Source organism: Xenopus laevis, chromosome 4L (assembly GCF_017654675.1).
Source record: "Xenopus laevis strain J_2021 chromosome 4L, Xenopus_laevis_v10.1, whole genome shotgun sequence".
Taxonomy (NCBI): Eukaryota; Metazoa; Chordata; class Amphibia; order Anura; family Pipidae; genus Xenopus; species Xenopus laevis.
In genome coordinates, this window is record NC_054377.1 from 113,317,833 (window position 1) to 113,340,612 (window position 22,780).

Sequence of the window (22,780 nt, forward strand, 5' to 3'; positions counted from 1 at the left end):
ATAGACCATAAAGTAAAATTTTCTTTTCAAATTAAATCTGCCCCAAAATCTTTTACCCACTAGACTATGCCCTGTAATTGCTTTTTTCCCTCCTGGGACATGAAAAAATATTGCAGAGCCGGATGCTAGTAAGGCTATAATGAGCCATCTTCTACTTATATTAGAAATATAATGCAATCAAGTTAGAAATAGCCCAAAATTTACATGACATTTTAGCTATTGGTTGCATCATGCTTTTGTGTAATTGTGTAAAGTATATAAAATGCTTTAGCTTCAAATACTTTAGCTGTATAATAAATAACTGCCTTTTGTCAAACTGATTTTCAACACTACCACTGCCTTTTGTCTTTTTTTTTATCTAGCTTTATTGTATGTGTGAGTTACATAATCACCAAATGATATAAGGCAACTCTAGCTGTTATTATCTTCTACTGACACCTGGAGACTTTTGGAGGATTCTGAGAGCTCTGATGATGAAGGGCCCTAGTGTTGACAGTCCTGCTGCAGCTGCTTATTTACTCTAAGGGGCCGATTCACAAAGGGTCGAATATCGAGGGTTAATTAACCCTCGATATTCGACTGGGAATTAAAATCCTTCGACTTCGAATATCGAAGACGAAGGATTTTAGCGCAAATAGTGCGATCGAACGATCGAAGGATTATTCCTTTGATCGAACGATAAAATCCTTAGAATCGAACGATTTGAAGGATTTTAATCCAACGATCGAAGAAATATCCTTAGATCAAAAAAAGTTAGCCAAGCCTATGGGGACCTTCCCATAGGTTAACATTGAGTTCGGTAGCTTTTAGATGGCGAACTAGGGGGTCGAAGTTTTTTCTTAAAGAAACAGTACTTCGACTATCGAATGGTCGAATGGTCGAACAATTTTTAGTTAGAATAGTTCGATTCAAAGTCGTAGTCGAAGGTCGTAGTAGCCCATTCGATGGTCGAAGTAGCCCAAAAAACACTTCGAAATTCGAAGTTTTTTTACTTCGAATCCTTCACTCGAAGTTAGTGAATCGGCCCCTTAGCAAGAGGAGATGCCGCCTTCCCTGGAGAAGACCAAACCTCCAGAAACAAGCAAGTGACACCTGCCATTGATTCTTGGTTCAGTTCTCAACCAAAGGAGTTAAATGTAAGTGCAACTAATACATGTTCTCTGAACAGTCATTAAACATTCTCTTTTTCCATCTATGTCTTTCTTATGAGCTGGCAAATCTCATCCAACACATCCACACAGGCCTCTATAGTCTCGACCAATCGCTGGACTTTTGCCTTTAATACAACTTGGCTGACCTTTGTTGCCTCTTCAGAATACTGAGGTACAAGGAAATCATGAGCCCCAAACAACACCATAAAGACAGGACGGTCCATAGAAACAGAACACCCTAATATTTCACAGAAGTCCTGCCCACTAAGACTTTTCTTTTGTTGCAGGAGTTGTAGGAAACTGACTATCTCCTTCAATTGGTGACGGAAATCGACTGCTATCTTCTGCACCTTCCGAAGCTCCTTGAAGTTACAAAATGTCAAAGATAGATCAGATGTCAAGGTAGCCACTCCACCAGATGCAGCCACTATTAGCCCCACAGTGGAAGCCAGGAGTGAAGTACCCAATGTGACAGGGCTAAGCGACAATCCCAAAATGGCAGTAAGAGCACCTGTCACGCCAAGGCAATTCCCTGTCACATTTGCTGCTGTGGTAACCTTACGTAACTTTTCCATTCGTTTGACTGTCAAGCGAAGTCTTAATGTGTGTTTTAGTAAGTGTTGCTTTTTCTCTACGAGGAATTGAATGGACTGGTAATCTTGAGCCGATAACCGAAGAAGGAAAGATTCTTCACCCATTGCTCACTATGAACCTGAAAAACATAATATATGAATGAGTAACATGATCAAAACATTTGGGGCTTACACTGTTTAATATATTATCACTGATAATATTGCACTGATTAAGGTTCTCCTGGGTGCAGTTAGACTGACCTACTGCTAAAAGTTAAGACCTCCCAAATTATTATAAATTTATATGTTGCCCCACGGAACCAACAAATACATTTTCTATGCAAATATTAAAGTTTGTTATCTGCCCTTTGCCACTGAAATCTCATATGTAGTGTGGTAGGTTGTCAGCTATCAGGTGATGAGCAATTGGATGTAGAGCTCTATCTTTTATTGCTATAATGCCAACCTCTGTGGCCAAAAGGAAAAAAAAAGCCCCCAAAAGAAAAATACAGTAAAATGGGTGAATGAGTAATGGCAACAGGTAGTACATGGAAAATAAATCCAATAATTATAATAGTGCGAAGAAGTACTTGTTTTTTCATAACTATAGTCCCAGACATGGTGCTGGATTGCTGACATGTAAAACAAATGTTTGTGGAGGGCTTTTGAAGGTAAAATCTGATTTTACTTTTCAAAAGGGTATATAATATTGTTGTTATTCCAGTAATAAACATGTGCAATTAATTGTTCTGCATCATACCCCTGTCTGCTCCTCTATTTATTCATTGCAATATTTGGTAATGTTTCTTGCAGCAAAAAATGTGAGCTACCATATGCAAGAATTACATTATGCATATTAGCACTAGTAAGGTTCTCCTGGGTGCAGTTAGACTGCTCTACTGCTAAAAGTTAAGAACCCCCAAATGATAGTAATCCCTTACCTGATACCTCAGGCTGTTGCTCCTATCAGCAGAAAACTGTCCTGGCCCGGGATTCTTCTCAGCGAGCACCACTGAGCGAAAAGAAAGGATTACCAGGAAGAGGAGCACTCAGTTGTGGTCACTGGTAAAACCCCGGGCCAGGACAGTTTTCTGCTGATAGGAGCACTGGCCCCTGGTATCAAGGTAAATAAATACAATGAGTGGGGGTGCCTAACCTTTGCCAGTAATTGCTGCCTTCCCTTCTCCTTTCTGATACATTATATAAACAGATCTGTGTTAAGCAGGATCATGCTATGTGAGGATCATGCCATTATTACAGTCAGTATGGGGAAAAATAACTTTTTGAGCACTTTTTATTGCTTGCAGGCCTGTATTTCCTCTTGTTAATTGCAAATATGTGTTGTACAAGGTGCATGTGTTCCTCTCAACTGGGATGGCAGTTGAGCGAACAAGTATTTGTGTATATATATATATATATATATATATATATACACACACACAAATACCCTGTAAATCAACACTTGATTCTAAGCGTGTGCTGAATGTGAGCAAAACAGGTGCCTATTCATGTTAGCTAAAACTTCAATACAGTAGGGAGGAAGGAAACAATACACGTGTCTGCCATGTGTAGCTTTCAAATGTATTTTTAACTCATAGTGATATCTTATTTTAGATCAAATACTGAAGAGGAAAAGTCCAGCAATTTGTTTCATGTTAGTTTAAATTATATGACTTAAACAGCAAAACCTTTATACAAATGTTCAGAGTGGACAGGATGTAAGATCAAAGGGGAAGCTAAATATTTTACTCCACTTATTTCATGTCATTCGTATTCCGTCGGGGAAAAAATAGAAGCAAAACATTTATTTATCTAGGCATAACATGGCATGTTCTCTCTCATTGTGCTAGTATTTTTCTTGCAGCATGACAGTAGAAACCCTCGCTGCTCAAATGAATGCACTTTTCCTAGGTTCTGGATATGACTACAGATGTAGTGCTTACCTTATGAGATTTTCTAAACTGCCTGATAGATATTTGACCAATTTCTGGCCAGTTATGGAAAGCAGGGAAGAATCTAGGTCATGAGTTGCCCTTAGGCTCTCTGCATTAGAAGAGCCAAACTTTAAGCTGAATAACTGGATATTTGGCTCTTAAAGTTACCAGGAACTTTTTGCCATCCCTGATAACTACTGGAGCGCTAATACCTGAGGTGAGTCTCTCAACACACCTCATTGCAGCAGCGCCCCCCATATATGGGCCAATAAATTGCTGACTGTGCACCTGTGATGCAAGCTAGACATGGAAGGTATTTATAACATTTAAAGTGTGATTTTTGCAGGGTTGCTAAAAGTATAGATGAAGCAGTGGCCTGTGCGGAAATTTGCTCCAGTTCAATAACCTAAAGCACCCAGATATTTATTTTTTTATTCTATTTTCAGTAGACAGTTCAAAGCTGTTTGCAGACTAGTTGCAATGCTGCACATTTTCCAGTGTTAGTAAATGAGCCTAAGAATGCAGTCTGATAAAAGTGTTTGGCTACTAATCGTGTGGACATGGAGCCCCAGTTTTACAGCAAAACAATTTTGTATGTGTGCTTTTCTTACATAAGGAAAAGATTATCTCATTCAAATTATAAAATTGTGCAACCCTGAAAAACATTTAGGAAATCATGTTCATCAAATTTCCTGCAGTGATTTCAAAGTATTCCCAGGGCCACAGTCATATCCTTCCTGTTCCATTACTCTGATTCCCAGTGCACTAAAGCATTGTACAAGCTGTATATAAAGTAAGGTGACCAAATTGTTTGAAAAATCTATAAAAAGCCTGGGCTTTTCTTTTTCTGCTTATTTGCCTTTATTCATATGAGTAGAAGGTGTCATATGGCATGTGACTTGGCTTACTCAATCTACAATTTGTTATTGTATATTATATGGAAGCTCACACAAAATAGGTTTTATCCATGTGATTAGCAAATGAATGACAGATAAAAAAATCTAATGATATATAGATGATGTTTTTAAGACCTTATGGTTTACCTTATAGTAAAATCAAAGGAGAACACATATTTCAACACAGCTCTTTGCCAAGTAATTTGTAATCAGTGGTTGGTTTAAAGTGATATGATATTAGAAGTGCAATGTCATAAGATCATTCAGGAGCAAATTCATTTAAATATGGAAGGGGTTATTTTAGGTTAGGTAACAGTAGGGGATATCAGCTAACCCCATGTCATTAAGGAGATAATGCTCCAGTCCTAGATTCTTTAAAACCTAATTCCACTTTACACTAAATGGAAACATAGGGGGTCATTTATCAACACTGGGCAAATTTGCCCATGGGCAGTAACCCATGGCAACCGATCAAATTGCTGCATTCATTGTTCTACTTGCAGTTGGCTTTAAAAAGCTAATCACCGATTGGTTGCTATAGGTAACTGCCCATGGGCAAATTTGCTCTGTGTTGATAAATGCGCCCCATAGTCTCAAAACTGACTGCAGTATATTATTGTTGCTCCTTTGACACAGGGTTAGTTGACTGCTTTGTAAAATGGTTATAGCTCAAATGATTGAAATAGAAATATAATATAGAAGAGTGCAGACTCATGCACCTTTGCACACAGTGTTGTATCCAGAAATGATTGGGCCCCACTACCCCTAAACTTTGAGAAGAAGCATATATTGAGACTGACATACACACACATGTACATATGTAATCTATACATTCTCATTATACCCCTTCCCTTGTACAGTGCTGCAGAATATGTTGGCACTTAATAAATAAATGTTAATAATAAAAACAACAATACTTTTAGTTAGTTTTACTAGGGGGAGAGCTCCATCTACTAGGTTTCTCCAGAAAGCCACGGAAGGGGGAGATCCTCCTATCCAGTGCATGACCACCACAGCATGGCATGTTTAAAATCCTTATTCTACTTTATGCCAAATGGCTTAAGTGAATATTTGGCAAACTATGAATGAGTTTGTATCACCATAGTGACTTGAAGCTGTTACAATTACAGGGATTTGAAAAATATGGAATTAACAACATAAATATATAACATCAATGGCACACTTTTCAGGTGCCTAAAGTGTTATTCAAGCATATCCAGTCCCTTGTATTTCAACTTTTATCTTTTCTTTCTGAAATACCTTGCATGAAGCCTTTTCCTCCTGCCTGATAAATGAATTGCAGTATTTAACTGCAGTAGAATTACTTACCCTTTCTCTGCGACTGTTGAAACTCTTCTGACTTGAGAGTGTGCCTTACAGTCCCCAAATAGTTACCCTTTAGTATTTATAGATGTGTCTAATCCCTGGAGCGTTTCAATGACATCAGCCAATAAGAGGTCATTTCCTACTATCCATGCCTTTCTTTTGTTCAGTAGCTGGAGAGCCAGGAAATGACACGCATGGACACGGGCGTCCAGCTCAGCACAGTGGGAGTCACACATTGTACTCTGGCAAGTTACAATAAAGGAACAGTTTGTTTGGCATTGTTAAAGAGGAAGATTTAGGTGTGATTACTGATTGCACAGCAATAACAATTCCACTGGTCTAAAAAAGAGAAAGCCAACACGTAGGACAGGATTCACAGGGGGTGCCAACACGCTAAGTTTTGCTATTGATAATTCCACAGGTGCAGCATTGCATGTTAGTAAATAGATTTTGATCTTAGGGGTTTACTGGTACTGGCATTTTTCTGACTATTTGCCTGCTGCCTCCTCTGACTTGGAATTCAATGGAATCTGCCTATATTTGCTGCCTGCTTTGACATCTGGATGATCTTGGACATTATAGAAGAAAAGGGAAACTTGTTCTCACCACTACATTTTAAACCATTAGGCGGTGCTGCAAATTGTTAAAAATATAGTGGTCAGCACAACATTCCCCTTTTGGCTTTAGTTTATACAGGAGCAGAAGCCAGCTCCATGTTGTAACCACCTTGCCCAACTATAGTCAGGTGATCACACTGGTGGCCAATAAAAGGGCAACTGTAATCTTGAAAGCAAGCAAGTTGCATGTAAAACTTAGCTGCAGGTAAAAATTAGTAGACTCCTTAATGAATCAGATGAAAGTTAGTATAGGACTGGCCAGACCAGGGATAACTTTGACATACCTGGCCAGCTTGAATATATTGGAAAATATGGACAAGCAATTTCTGTTTTGTTTTAAAGGGAGGACAAGGTCTGCTTTTCTGCCCAGTGTACCCTGTGAAGAAGACTCACATTGGTGCTACCTCTAAAGGGCAACAACGAACATCTGTATCAGTGTGGCTTTTCTAAGCATAACAGGTCTTTCTTTCAGCACGTAAATCCTATACTGTACATATTATTTATCTTGCCAGCCAGAGTTCCATTGTTGACTCTTTGTGCCTCGCCTTTGCTTACCTTATATGTCCATCTCCTGTGAGCCCAACTCATGCTTCAAATTCTTTGTTATATTCTCCCAAAATGCCTCACTTCATAGCAGTGTTTCTGTTCATTGTCCTGTGATAAAATTGTTAGGATCACAGACTGAACCATAGGCAAGTAGCAAATAACTGCTTTGCTCATATGCTCATTCTCATATGCTATTCTATAGGGGCTGTGGGGCTTAAACTTGAAAACATCCCTTGCTCCTTCACATTTTAAGACTGGGGTTTGGATTCAGTTTTGTTTTCCTGTTCAGGATATGGGGGAGGAGATCCTGATAGTAAACAGTCCATTGTCCATCGTGCAGTTGATTGCGACTTGTTAACAAAGTTTCAAGAAATTGCACCTTGTGCAAATCAAAGGTGCCACATGCTGGCCATATAAGCTCTGGGTCCCCAGCAGCTCGCATTGTAATTTTTTGCAATTTGGATACAAACTTAATTGCGGATGACCCATGTTTCTCAGACATATTTATACGTTATTGGCACCATCCCATGGTCAAATTTGTTACTTTTTTCCAGCACCTTATTGGAAACATCTGCCACTCTTTGGTTGTGACCTTCCTACCATCCGAGTACTCACCCACCCTGGATATGTTATTCCCCATCACTATCCATGCTGAAGTTACCTTCTGGGTTTTGTTACTATTTCATTCTTTTTGTTCAAAGAAGGTAACTTCTACCTACCTCCTGACATTTTACACTGTAGAAGTAGGTCAACGAGTTCTTTTTCTCTTGTTACTCATTCTTATCACACCATAGGGTGCAACACTGCTCTCCCTATCCTGCGTCAATAACAATTGCACAAGGCTAATGAAAGCACATATTCAACCACCAAACCAGTAATTAGCCAAGTCAAGGTCAGAATGAAGCAATAGTTATCTCATTCGGTGGCAAAGTGCCGTGTTCAATAGCAAAGGAACCCAACAATTAGTTCTCCTGCTCTTCTATATATGATAGTCAGAGCAACTTTAGACTCAACCACTTCTACACCTTCAATTTAGAAAACCATTTTCAATTCTGGCTTGGTTGCAAAAGATCAATAGTCTGAATCACTCCTTAATGCGTCATTCCATGCAGGCCTAGCAAAAGACAATCCAACAAGCACATATAAGGGTCAACTTTCTCAACAGAGCCGCAAGCTAATCTTCTATGTCTCTTAACAAAGCAGCATTGATCTTTCCCTACCTACTCTAGACAGGGAACATAGCCAAGATGGCACAAGCACCCAGACACACCGGTATTATTATACTGAATTGCAATATTATATCAACAGACCAATAACACAGTATTTTCTGAGAGTAGCAATTAGAACACAGCCTTACCAAGGGACAAAATGAACATCAACCAATAAATGAGTGCAAATATAGGTAAAACCTTTCCTTGTGGGCCCTGTTTGCACACAGTTATGGCAAACAATTCAGGATTCCATCCAAGGGCACAGTGTGTCCCTTTTGTGGTTGCCAGTGTAGGCAAGTGGTATAAAGGTCTATTTGCTGGCTCCTCTTACCAGTTATGCAGTTATACCAGTAGACAAGAAAAGTTTATTGGTGACTAGAGTGGAGATGCCACTGGGGCTTAATTAGAGGAAGATTTTACAAGACAGGCAGGTAAATAAAAAAGGTGTTGAATTTATTGCTAGCCCAGGTTCAAAGCTGAATTATGAACACATGTTTAAGTGGTAATAAATGTATATCCAACAACCCAAGGGCAGTAGCAGGACTGTAGCATTGAATGGTTGGTTCATTACAGGTAAGGGACCTGTTATCCAGAATGCTTTGGACCTGGGGTTTTCCAGATAACAGATCTTTCTGTAATTTGGATCTTCTTACCTTACGTCTACTAGAAAATCATGTAAACATATAGGGGCAGATTTATCAAGGGTCGAAGTGAAAATTCTAATTTAGAATTTAGTGTAATTCAACTAGGGAATAGTTAAAATTCGATTTGAGTTTTTAAAAAAATTAGAATTTCAAAATTTATGTACTGGCCCTTCAAATTCAAATTCAAATTCCACTATTCACCACCTTAAACCTGACAAATTGCTGTTTTAGCCTATGGGGACGTCTTAGAATCCATCTGGAGTTGTTTGGAGACGTCCTAAAAATAGGTGAAAAAACTTGAATCGAATTTGAATCAATTCCCATTAACCTGAATTTGAAAAATTTCAATTGGTTATTTTTTTCCCTATTTTTGAGTTCATGGGAGTTCATGGGAGTTATTACAAACTCCCATGAACTCGAAATTCGACCCTTGATATCTGCCCCTAAATAAACCTAATATGCTGGTTTTGTTTCCAATAAGCATTCATTATATCTAGTTTGGACCAAAAATAAGATATTGTTTTATAACTACAGAGAAAAAGGAAATCATTTCTAAAAACCTGGATTAATTGGATAAACGAAGACTTTGGGAGATGGCCTCTCTGTAATTCTGAGCTTTCTGGGTAATGGGTTTTCTGGATATCTTTGTCATAAAGCAAAATTAATAAAAGTATATTTATTTAAACTTACAGTACAATACAGGCTGCAAAAGAAGACAAAAGTCAATACATTCACTGGTTAAATCAAATAATATGAAACTAGAATTTTTTTGCAAAAATGTGAGCAATATTTTTTGTTTGACCGAATCATCACTGGTCGTAATGCATGTGGGGATTATTGGAGATTTAGAGAAATATGATGGGTAACAGTCCAACACGGACACATGCAGTACTGCATACAGAGACACTTATAGGCTAGGCATTTTCTTTGGATTGTATAGACATTCCATTGGGCAGAATTTTTTTCACCAAGAATTATGTGAGCCACCATGCTTTTTATGTCAGTAATTACTGAAAGGGTTTTGTGGAATGAATGCTCACGTTTATTTTAGAACCACAGTGTATATACCATTAGCCCAGAATGATGTAGCTTGTAGCCCATTAACTTTAACTCCATTAATGATGATTTACATAAGGGCCATTTGTATGATTCTATTATAACCCCAAGCAGCCAGTCCATGGCACTTTCACAGACACACCGGAACCTACAATGTAGTGTGGTAATTCAGAATTCCTACATGTTCTAGTGAAATAAACCTTGAAAAAAATCATTATTAGACACTATTAAAGCAATTCTGTGGCATGTAAAACAAATGGATTTTACTGTTACCATTGTTTTATTTTTGTTTCTTATCAGTACGTTTTACAGAAGAAAGACTCTACCCTCTTCCATAGTACCCTCAGTACCCTAAAGGGTCTGTTCTATCAAGTCCAGACTAATAAAATTTTTTGTTAAAGTAAGAATTAAATATATTTTCCCTGCTACTAGCCAATTCATAGAATTATTACACAGGTGCAGGAGTTGGTATAATCTGAGAACAAAAGGGAATTATGGATATAAATTACAGGGGTTGTTTAACTTTCACTCTGGTTATATAATGTGGTATTTTGACATTTGTAGCTTCAAAAAAAAAAAAAAAAGTATTACAATTGGGATGAAGTGTGTAAGTCCCTGCATTCTAATGTACATTCCATCAGATAAAGTATCAGGCACAGAAGCAAGTGGGCATCTCAGATCTTCAAACAAGCACTCCAAATACCTCATACCAAAATTACAGAATGAATTCCGCTGAATTTTTATATGATGCACGCCCTGCCTGTCATACATAAGCTTTTGTGTGTATGTGTCTTCATTTAAAGAAAAATATAACCTGGCTTATAGGTCATATCTTCTGTCTACTTGACCAGTAAAGACACTATTATATGATATATATATATATATATATATATATATATATATATGTTTTATATATTATTATCTAAATAAATACATCTGAATGTATAACTATGCATGGGGCCAATAATGCTTTATTTATTATTCTCTTTTATAAACCCATTTTTAAATAAAAGGGAGTCCAGAAGACCCCTGAGTATATGGACAGTGGCCAGGTATAGGGCCACTACTTTACAGTAGAAGGTGCTGTATTCTCTCCACACCCTACCAAGGATTTGAGAAGCCATGGAATGTGTTGGTGTGATGACTTTCTTAGGCTACATGCCCTTTCTGTGCTTTCAAATAAGTGACAGGAGTAGCATACAAATCATATATTTCATGTCAGTTGTGTCACTTCTCTAAAATAATACAGTATACCTTGGTCAAATGTTTTGTTTGTTACTGCTCTACAATAGCAATAGATTTTCTTTTAAATTCTGCATATCTTTGTGTATTCTTTTATTTGCTGTTGTGCTATTTATACCATAACATCAGCAGTAAGAATAGGCCACAAGTGAAACTTTACAAACCCTCAACACTAACTAAGGGATAGCCAGAGGTGAGAAATTAGAATTCAATTGCATAACAAACTTCAAGGGTTTCTCTTTATATTTTTCAGCAAGCATGACAAAAGAACAATAAGGGGCCGATTCATTAACTTCGAGTGAAGGATTCAAGTAAAAAAACTTCGAATTTCGCAGTGTCTTTTGGGCTACTTCGACCATCGAATGGGCTAGTTCGACCTTCGACTACGACTACGACTTCGAATCGAAGGATTCGAAGTAAAAATCGTTCGACTATTCGACCATTCGATAGTCGAAGTACTGTCTCTTTAAAAAAAACTTCGACCCCCTAGTTTGGCAGATAAAAGCTACCGAAGTCAATGTTAGCCTATGGGGAAGGTCCCCATAGGCTTGCCTAAGTTTTTTTGATCGAAGGATATTCCTTCGATCGTTGGATTCAAATCCTTCGAATCGTTCGATTCGAAGGATTTAATCGTTCGATCGAAGGAATAATCCTTCGATCGTACGATCGCAGAATTTGCACTAAATCCTTCAACTTCGATATTCGAAGTCGAAGGATTTCAATTCCTAGTCGAATATCGAGGGTTAATTAACCCTCGATATTCGACCCTTGATGAATCGGCCCCTAAATGTAATTTATGAAACTAAAGTGTTAGTGCAAAGTGCAAAAATGGGTGCAATATTCAAAAAGGTAATTCATAGTCCTAGAAACTCGTGGCGAGTGTCTGTCCACTCCTACCTTTCTGTTGGAGTTCCTCAAGGCTCTGTCCTGGGACCATTACTATTCTCCCTCTATACTTCCTCCCTCTGCAAATTAATCAACTCGTATGGTTTCAACTACCACCTCTATGCTGACGATACTCAGATCTATCTCTCATCTTCTGATCTCAACCCAGAACTCCTAACTCCTAACTGCCTGTCCGCTATTTCTACCTGGATGTCGCAACGCTACCTTAAATTCAACCTCTCTAAAACTGAAATGGTTCTCTTTCCTCCAACTAACACCAGTAACATCCCCGAAGTATCCGTCATAGTTAACAATTCCACTATCACCCCCTCTCCCCAGGCCCGGTGCCTTGGCGTTATCCTAGATTCTGCCCTGTCATTCACTCCTCATATCCAGTCACTTATTAAATCATGTCACTTCCACCTAAGGAACATATCCAAAATACGATCATTTATCACCCAAGATGCTGCAAAAATTCGTATTCACTCTCTCATCTCATATCGCGTCTAGACTACTGTAACTCTCTTTTAATTCTCTATACAGTGGAAGAATAACCCCACAAATCGATGCCCCTTTTAATACATCTCAAGACCTTATTTGCCCTTGATGCTGCTGACTGGCAATGTTTGCTACAATCTACAAGGACTCCATGGTCCATTTATATTATTGAGTTGCCTAGTGCAGTCCCATTAAGGGTTTAAGTGGCTTGCATATTTTATTCCCCAGGTACATGCCTTTATATTTATCAAAATTCAATCTCATCTGCCACTTAGCCACTCAGTTTGTTAAGATCCTGCAGCAAGGATGTCACATCCAGGATGGAACTAATTGGGCTGCATAGTTTAATATTTCAACCAAAACATACTAAACAACTGAGTATAGCAAAAGGCAGATATTAATTATATGGACTAATTGTCTACATTTTTACAAAGCTTTGAACGTAAAAAATTTAAATTTATCAGCATTACCCAGAAAGCAATAAAGACAGCTATTCTTGGAGAGCAGGCATCCCTCACTGCAAAGTGTATGGTTCTGAATGTCCTTCAAGCACAGTTGATCAAATAAGGTGCATGCAGACTATGATACACTGTAGGGGTCATTTATGACTGCAAGTGCAGTGAGCAAAGTGCAATTTCAAGTACAATCATTAGGGAGAAGTGAGCATGACGCAATTGCTGCCGATGCATTAAGATGAGGACAATTGTTCCAGCAGCAACTTCTAAGTCTATTTAGCTTCTTTACCAGCATTCAACATGAGTGATGTGTGTGCCCTGTACTTTCAGCGGGAATGCACTGTGAGAAGTGCCTCATGCCCTATAGGCATAAGTGCTCTTGATTCAGAACAGGAGATGGAATGGACTGACCAGCGCCAAGCTCAACTATACCGAACTGCAAAGAGCTCCCTTTAATGGAACCTGTTATCCAGAATGCTTGGGACCCGTAGTTTTCTGGATAGTGGATATTTCCATAATTTGGATCTTCATACCTTAAGTCTACTAGAAAATCAAACCTGAATGTAAAAGTTAAATAAACCCTATAGGCTGGTTTTGCTTCCAATAAGGATTAATTACTGTTTTATTACTACAGAGAAAAAGGAAATCATTTTTAAAAATTTGGATTATTTGAATAAAATGGAGTCTACGAGATGGAGACGGCCTTTCCAAAATTTGCCAGATAATGGATCCCATTCCCATACCTGTACCTTTAATGAATGGGATTTACACACAACTGACTGCAGGAAAATTTGCATGGGTGCAACTGTGGTTGTAAATGCAAAAGATCTCTTTGATGATTAATAATGGGCTTAATTCTAATAGCACTTAGAAAGCAAAAGTTTTATAAGTATATTTTTTCTACTGTGTAAAATCCATTTTACTGAAATTAAAACTTAAAGGACCAGTAATCATTTTTTTAAAAAAAATTTGTTTATTTTTAACTAAAAATAACACCAAGACAGTTTTCACTTTTAATTCGCAAAGCTTTTATTAAGAAATTACTTACTGATTCTATTCCGGTACCTATTCAGAAACGGCGACAGGGCAACGATCCATCGTGCGGCGCTCGATTTCTCCTCCCTGGCTATCTCATATAGAAGGCAGGGAGGAGAAATCAATCGCCGCACAATGGATAGTCGCTGTGTCGCCGTTTCTGAAGAGGCAGAGAATTGGTAAATAATTTCTTAATAAAAGCTTTGCGAATTAAAAGTGAAAACTGTCTTGGCGGTTTTTTTTGGTTAAAAAGAAACAAATTTTGTAAAGATTTTTTTTTGTTACTGGTCCTTTAATAATAATGGTAATGGTAATACACTAAGCAGACATGTTACATTGCAGGCACATTCTCACATTCTGGACTGCCCTGAATTGCTCAGTGTGATTTATCTGGCTTGTTAGTTATTATTAGAAAGCACATTCGGTGTGTGACAGGAGTCCCACAGTGCTAATTCCATTGTGAAAGAAACCTTGAGAGGAAATTTGAAGGCTTATGTCATTTTTCATGCTCACAAACCATATTACTGTATTAGGCAGGACAGGAAACATGATCAGGCTTCTTCCTGAAAACACAAGGGATCAATTTTTGAAACCTTTAATAAAAAGAGGAAAGATAAGTGCCTATATCTATAGGGCTTGAATTGGAAATATGATCCATGTGCCTTTTAAAGTAAATTTTATGTAGTTGTTTGCTTTGAGTTTTGGTGCTAAACTTTCAAGAGCTGTTGATTTATTTAGTGATTTTAAACTTGGTCCTATGAAAATGTAACAAACAAGGGAACTAGTGATGTGTGGGCCGACCCGATACCAGCGGTACCCGCGGGTCGGGCGGGTTTGGGTCGACCTCGTAGTGCTCCACGCGGGTGGCTGGCTGGTGCGGGTTGAGCTCTTCTCCTGGTTTCCCCACCCGCCACCTTCAAATGCCGGCATCCGACTTCCGGTTTTATAGTTTTGCGTCTGCTTGCCCCACCCCTTTTGTGACATCATTGGCGTGGCGGGTTCGCCGCAGGTCTATAAATGGACCCCCGGAAGTGGGTGCGGGCGGGGGTCGTAGTGGGCTGGGTTAGGGTCGGGTATGGGTCAGGGAAACCCTGACCCGCACATCACTAAAGGGAAAGTTGTGCTCACCACCTTAAAACCATTAAGCGGCAGTGCCAAACAGGAATTGTTTGTCCATAAACAATCCCTGTTTTGTTTAAAGTGTAAGCCATTTTTTTAGTACCTTAAGGCACAAAATGTCTCAATGTCCTTAATATATTGATAATGGGTGCAGAGGACCTCTTGTGTTTGTCCTATGAAAATGTACTACTACTGATTCATTGTTTCCAAATGTTTATCTCTTTATTGTATGTTTTTATTTTTTTTTACTTCTCATTTTCATGTAATTCTTGGGTTTTGGCTCCATCTGCTGTTGCTATAGCACATACAAATGTCCCTTTTCTATCAGAAAAACTGTTATGTTTTTGGGTTTATAGATTGTTGGCTTTGAAACAGTTATAAAAAAATGTCATATAAGTGCAGAGGAATAGAAGCAATATAAAAATCTCAGCATTTGACTCTGCTTTTCCCTGTAAAATCCAAAAGTAATGATTAGACTAGTCTCTCGGTTAAGCCTACTGTGATACTGTAATCATTCAACACAGAAAATGCATTTCTACTGCATATGAAGCAATTCCCTTATATATCTTCTGTTCCTTTTCAATGGTGCTGCTTCCTACAGTATTTAATTAAAGCATCAGTGGTAAGTGAGGGAATATGGTCGATGACAAGTAACCAATGACTAAGGATGTGATTTATCAACACTTCAAATTTCTGCCGTGATTCAAATTTTTTTGAGATAAAATGCCAGAATTAAAATTATGCTTTCAAAGGATCAAATGTATGATATTATTATATAGGTATGGGACCTGTTATCCAGAATGCGCAGGACATTGGATTTTCCGGATAAGGGGTCTTTCCATAATTTGGATCTCCATACCTTAAGCCTACTAAAAATGAGTTCAACATTAAATAAACCCACTTGATATGCGCTTCCGTTTAAAAATAAATACACCAACTTTTAGTGTCCCCAAAATGTCCCAAAGATTCCCTGTATTCCACCGGGGTCCGTAGCCGGAGAAAATATCCCAAAGATCGCTTCCACAGCTGGCGATCGCTCCTGAGCTTTAAAACAGAAAAAAGACAAAGACCGCACCAATGTGAAATATTCTCAAAGCCGGTATCAGGGCCCTGCTTGGTTACTACTTACAGGATTTCCCGGACACGGCTCACACACAGGAACAGATCTGCAGTGCGGTGAGGCTCAGCTTGTCTTCCTAAGCGATGTCGCTAATGCTTTCACAATCCCACGATATGCTGCGCTCGCTGCCCTTGCGATTCCGCTCCTGGACGTTCAAGTTGCCTCGTATTCCACAGTCTCAGCGTCCTCCTATTCACTTCCCAGGTCAGTCAGGGTCAGGTACTCACGGGTTGGTAAGAGGGTAGGGGGTGCCTTGTGCTAGGAAATTGTGCAAGCAACGGAGGGATACTCAAATAGTTGAATGATTTTTATTTATAAACATAGTAAACACTTACACTTAAGAATACTCTGCCTAACGCGTTTCGTGAGTCAATCACTTCATCAGAGGCTAAAATTCACTTTACTCGGTCGCTCCTTTATGACCTACCTAATTGGCATAATTGGTTACCTAATCTCACCTGCTAACGAATTTTGTTCACAGGAGAAGGTAAAAAAGGGGATATATGCTTTCATTAATACATTTAAAACCATTGCAATTTAAATAGTTAAAAGATACAAATTCTCAAGATAAAACATCAATAAATATTAAATGTTAAGAACATACATTCAAATAAAACAATTTATATCAAGATCTATATTTAAACCCATTGGTTGTAGTGTTTTTAAGGATATTATCCATCTGGTTTCTTCTTGTGATATAATTTGAGCATTATTGCCACCTCTCCAAGTTTTTGTCTTATGTGCAATTCCCATGAATTTTAATTCACTAGGGTCACTGTTATGATGTAAGGAGAAATGTTCTGAAACACTATGTGTTTTTAAGCCCTTTTCTGGTTATTCCAACATACTGTTTTTTACAGGGGCATTCTAATAGGTATACGACATTGACATGCGATTCAGTCAATGTTGTATACCTATTAGAATGCCCCTGTAAAAAACAGTATGTTGGAAGAACCACCAGGAAATTAAAGTTAAGAATAGCGGAACACATCAGAAATATTAAAAAGGGCTTAAAAACACATAGTGTTTCAGAACATTTCTCCTTACATCATAACAGTGACCCTAGTGAATTAAAATTCATGGGAATTGCACATAAGACAAAAACTTGGAGAGGTGGCAATAATGCTCAAATTATATCACAAGAAGAAACCAGATGGATAATATCCTTAAAAACACTACAACCAATGGGTTTAAATATAGATCTTGATATAAATTGTTTTATTTGAATGTATGTTCTTAACATTTAATATTTATTGATGTTTTATCTTGAGAATTTGTATCTTTTAACTATTTAAATTGCAATGGTTTTAAATGTATTAATGAAAGCATATATCCCCTTTTTTACCTTCTCCTGTGAACAAAATTCGTTAGCAGGTGAGATTAGGTAACCAATTATGCCAATTAGGTAGGTCATAAAGGAGCGACCGAGTAAAGTGAATTTTAGCCTCTGATGAAGTGATTGACTCACGAAACGTGTTAGGCAGAGTATTCTTAAGTGTAAGTGTTTACTATGTTTATAAATAAAAATCATTCAACTATTTGAGTATCCCTCCGTTGCTTGCACAATTTCCTAGCACAAGGCACCCCCTACCCTCTTACCAACCCGTGAGTACCTGACCCTGACTGACCTGGGAAGTGGATAGGAGGACGCTGAGACTGTGGAATACGAGGAGACTTGAACGTCCAGGAGCGGAATCGCAAGGGCAGCGAGCGCAGCATATCGTGGGATTGTGAAAGCATTAGCGACATCGCTTAGGAAGACAAGCTGAGCCTCACCGCACTGCAGATCTGTTCCTGTGTGTGAGCCGTGTCCGGGAAATCCTGTAAGTAGTAACCAAGCAGGGCCCTGATACCGGCTTTGAGAATATTTCACATTGGTGCGGTCTTTGTCTTTTTTCTGTTTTAAAGCTCAGGAGCGATCGCCAGCTGTGGAAGCGATCTTTGGGATATTTTCTCTGGCTACGGAACCCGGTGGAATACAGGGAATCTTTGGGACATTTTGGGGACACTAAAAGTTGGTGTATTTATTTTTAAACGGAAGCGCATATCAAGTTGATTGTTTTAATATTATTTTGGGGTGGAATCCCTTTGTATTTTGCGCATCCGGAGTATATTGTATTTTTGCGCAAGATTTATACCATTGTCTATTTCTTTGTATTAAATAAACCCAGTAGGATTATTTTAACGCCAGTAAGGATTAATTATATCTTAGTTGGGATCAAGTACAACGTAGAGTTTTATTGTTACAGGGAAAAAGGATACAATTTGTAAAAAATTAGAATAATTGATTAAAATGGGGTCATTATGGGAGATGGCCTTTGTATTATTGGGAGTTTTGTCGATAACTGGCTTCCATATAATGGATCCCATACCTGTAGTACATTTTTCTTTCGTCTCATGTACATTCGTTTTATTGGGCATGCATTTTAGCCTAAATTTATTCTGCACATGAGAGAGAGAAGACTATTTGCCAGTGGTTATTTGCGTTACATATGATGTTGCTTTACCTGTCTGACTTTAGAATAATTTTTTGTATTGCCTTTTTTAGTTGTATTTAGGTAATATGTGTTTAGTTGTAGTAACTATTAAAGGAGCAGTACCTTTAAAAAAATTAAAGTGTTTTAAAGTAATAAAAATATAATGCAGTGTTGCCCTGCACTGGTAAAACTGCTGTGTTTGTTTAGAAACATTACTATTCTTCATATAAATAAGCTGCTGTGTAGCAATGGGGGCAGCCATTCAAAGGAGAAAATGCTTAGGTTACTCAGGCGATAAGCTCTGTAGCACATAACAGTATTATCTGCTATTTAACCTGTGCCATATAGCCTTTTTTCAATTTCCGCCATTGCTACACAGCAGGTTGTTTACTGTATATGAACTATAGTAGTGTTTCTGAAGCAAACACACCAGTTTTACCAGTGCAGAGCAACAGTACATGACATTGTAGCTATATTCTCCAGAAATGGATACACTATGTGGGCTTCCTATACATTTAGGTTAACTGTTTTAGCATACACACATCATTGCACTTAGTGGACGTATCTTAGGATAGATACAATACCACGTTCTGTTCACAGTATAAGCACATCTGTACCGTTAACGTATAACAGTGATGAAGAAGGTTTTTGGGAGCAGACAATTTTTCAGATGGTTATATATGTTTTATATCAACATTTCTTGTTTATGCATATTTTGTGGAGGGGCAAATGAAGGTAACAGTAAACAATGTTTTTGCCATTTCTTTGTTTTTAGGGGCAGATTTATCAAAGGTCAAATTTCTAATCTATGTGAATTTTTTTTACTCTAATAAATTCAAATGTACTCACAACTCGAATGGGAGGTTATTTCAGAAAAAACTTGAATGTCTAACATTCGATTGAATATGAAAGATCCGAAAATTATAATCGAATATGGATCTAATTCGAATCAAGTTTTCTTCCAAAAAAACTTGAATGTCAGGAAGGTAACATCTTCAAACGGTTCAACAGACCTCTGCCATTGACTTGTACATGAACTTGGCAGGTTTCGGTGGCAAATCTTCAAATTAGAACTTTTTTCAGGGTCAAAGTGGGGTGAATCTCACATTCAAATTCGAGTTGGTGGTTTAAAATTCGAATGTGAATTTTGACAAAAAAAACCCTCGAATTCGAATTTACTAATCGAACCTTAATAAATCTGCCCCTAAATGTTCACTTAATTGCACTGTGTAGTTGGTCCTGATGAAGGCTCTTATATGAGCCAAAATGTTGAATAAATATTTTTTTTTCTGTAAGACCTGTGAGTGCTGGACTTTGTGCCTATATGTCATTATCAGTTCTTCAGCACTCTGGCATTATGGGGATTATTTACTAAACTCTGAATATAAAAATCCAGAAAAAATTGTGTTTTTTTTAATAAAATCTGACTTTTAAAAAACCATGAATTTTTCAAAATTTATTAAACCCCGAGGATGAAAAGGTCAGAATCTGCAAATACGGCATCTCAGACCTGTCGAGTTTGCATGTAAGTCAATGGGAAAAGTCCCAATGATTTTTTGATGTGCACTGGATTTCATGCAAAAAAACCTAAGAAATCTAAGTTTTTGGGTGAAAAATCCGGAAAAAAACCTGTGAAAATTGTTTTTTTTTCCGCAAAGCAAATTTTATGGTAACTGTAATAATAAATAATCGTAAAAACCCGAGCGGATTTGATCAAAGTTTGTAGCAGAAAATGCTGAGATAAAATCTGACTTTAATAAATAACCCCCTATGTGTATGTTCTCATAGTGTAACCTCATCATTTGTAAAATGTATATAGTTCGGCACAAGCTTGAGTATGAGTTTCATTTGTTTGATAAGAATTCTGCTGCAGGCTAATTGAGAGATTCTACCAATAGTAGCAACTTTTTGAAAACTGTCAGTGGCAAAATTACTGTATACCCAAAGCAAATGTAGAATTCCAGACATACCATTTCCCCTCTCATATACTGGCTTAATGTATTTCTTCATACATGTCTGTCCTTGACAGTCCCGAAAATGAATCATCACACAGCCATCCCAGTCAAGTATGGGAGAAAACCTTCTCTACTTTCTCTCCATTGCTTGTACTAGACTATACTATACATTTCTTCCTTCACCCATAAAACTATAAAAATGGAAGGAAAATTTTAAATTTTTTCACTATTCACCAATAAACAATTGAAAAAAAATACATCCTCACCCAAAGCACACATTAAGCAGTTTATTTATTAAAGGTCGAATTGTTAATTGTTTCTTTTAGGAAAAACAAGAATTTGATGAGATTAATTATATCCCGAAGCTGAAAATAGCTCTAATCCAAAAATACTCCAGCTAAAACCTATTAAGATAATGTAGAAGTCAATGGCAGAGGTCCCTTGAACAGTTTGAAGATGTTTGTAGCCTTCATGATTTTCTATATAATTTGTTGGGTTTCGCATGAAAACTTGATCAATTCGAGCGAGTTTCGAGCGAGTTTCAATTCAAGTATTTGAGTTTTCACCCCAAAATGTCTGATGCCTGAAGCATCTATGGACTCTCCTCTCTATAATTCTCTGATTCTCATTAAGGTTAGATTTTAAATCTGACAACTGATGATTAGGGAGTCTTCCTACATCAGACACTAAGGGGTTTATTTACTAAACTCTGAATGCAAAAACCCCCAAAAAATGTGTAAACTTTTAAAAATCACAAATTTTTTGGAATTTATTAAACCCTGAGGATAGAAAAGTCAGAATCTGAAAATTCGGCATCTCAGACCTGTCGAGCTTGCATATAAGTCAATAATTCTTTGATGTGCGCTGGGTTTCGTGCAATACCCCAAAGTTTTCAGAGTTTTCAGATGAAAATTCCCAAAAAATCGTGAAAATCGGATGAAAAAATCAGAAAAATTCGTGAAAATCAGATTTTTTCCCGCAAAGCAAATTTTCGGGAAAATGTAATAATAATAAATAAGCGTAAAAAAAACCTGAGCAGATTTGATCGTAGTTTGTAGCAGCTATGCTGTTTAAAACAGCTAATAACATTAAAATTAAGGAAAAGTAGAAATTCATCCGAATTGCAAAATGCTTAGAAGAACACTAGCTTACATTTATTTTTTATTACTTTACTTCCCCTATAAGACTCCACGGGGTTAGTTAAAGGGATACTGTCATGGGAAAAAAAAAATTCTCAAAATGATTCAGTTAATAGTACTGACTTGGGGCAGCTGGGAAATTGACAAAATGTCTAGCCCCATGTCAGATTTCAAAATTGAATATAAAAAAATCTGTTTGCTCTTTTGAGAAATGGATTTCAGTGCAGAATTCTGCTGGAGTAGCACTATTAACTGATGCGTTTTTGAAAAAAACATGTTTTCCGATGACAGGATCCCTTTAAGGTTTTCCAGGAAACAGTACACATGCATTATCAGTTTACTAGAGAAGACTTCTTTAAAAACAATGCAACCTTAAAAGCCTTATTTTTTTTCAAAAGGAGCTTCTATTCTTGAAACACAAAGCACAAAACAATGTTAGATGCATTCCAACTAAAATACAGCTGGGTATGTTAAATATATTCACGCTTTAGATACAAAACCTGCCACAGTTAAAATAATAGAACTAAATACATCACTTCTTGAATAATAGGAAGCATACTTAACTGAAGAAGCCATAAAATGCCATTTGAGTGCTTTGCAAGCGGTGTCCATATCTACAATGAGTTTATTGTGTTGTCACATCATAAGCAGCAAGGGGATTTGAAAAGAAAATAAATATTGAGTTATTAAAAATGTCTAAAACAACATACAATTTACATCCTTTCCGTACAAAGATTATTTCAGACTGAATAACCAAGGGAAAAGAAATGTAAAATATCTGCCAAACAGAAACATACAAAATATTTAAATAGAGGTGCAGATTTAGCTATTTGTCATTCGTTATTTGGGTTTTTATATACATTTTTTTTATAAATTGAGTATATGCAGATATATCTGTATAA

At 37.4% G+C, this 22,780-nt stretch overlaps 1 protein-coding gene across 1 annotated transcript; it reads right to left on the reverse strand.

The window, feature by feature from the left end:
• Nucleotides 1–907: 907 nt before the first annotated feature.
• apold1.L (apolipoprotein L domain containing 1 L homeolog) lies at nucleotides 908–6,015 on the reverse strand. Its single transcript, XM_018258775.2, has 2 exons — nucleotides 5,883–6,015; nucleotides 908–1,863 (listed from the first exon to the last, which is right to left on the reverse strand). The coding sequence occupies exon 2, from the start codon at nucleotides 1,847–1,849 to the stop codon at nucleotides 1,193–1,195; it is 657 nt and encodes a 218-aa protein (XP_018114264.1). The 5' UTR covers nucleotides 1,850–1,863; nucleotides 5,883–6,015; the 3' UTR covers nucleotides 908–1,192.
• Nucleotides 6,016–22,780: the final 16,765 nt, after the last annotated feature.

Bases quoted from the DNA above. Each gene is read 5' to 3' on its own strand.
- apold1.L (XM_018258775.2), bottom strand. From the start codon at position 1,849: ATGGGTGAAGAATCTTTCCTTCTTCGGTTATCGGCTCAAGATTACCAG.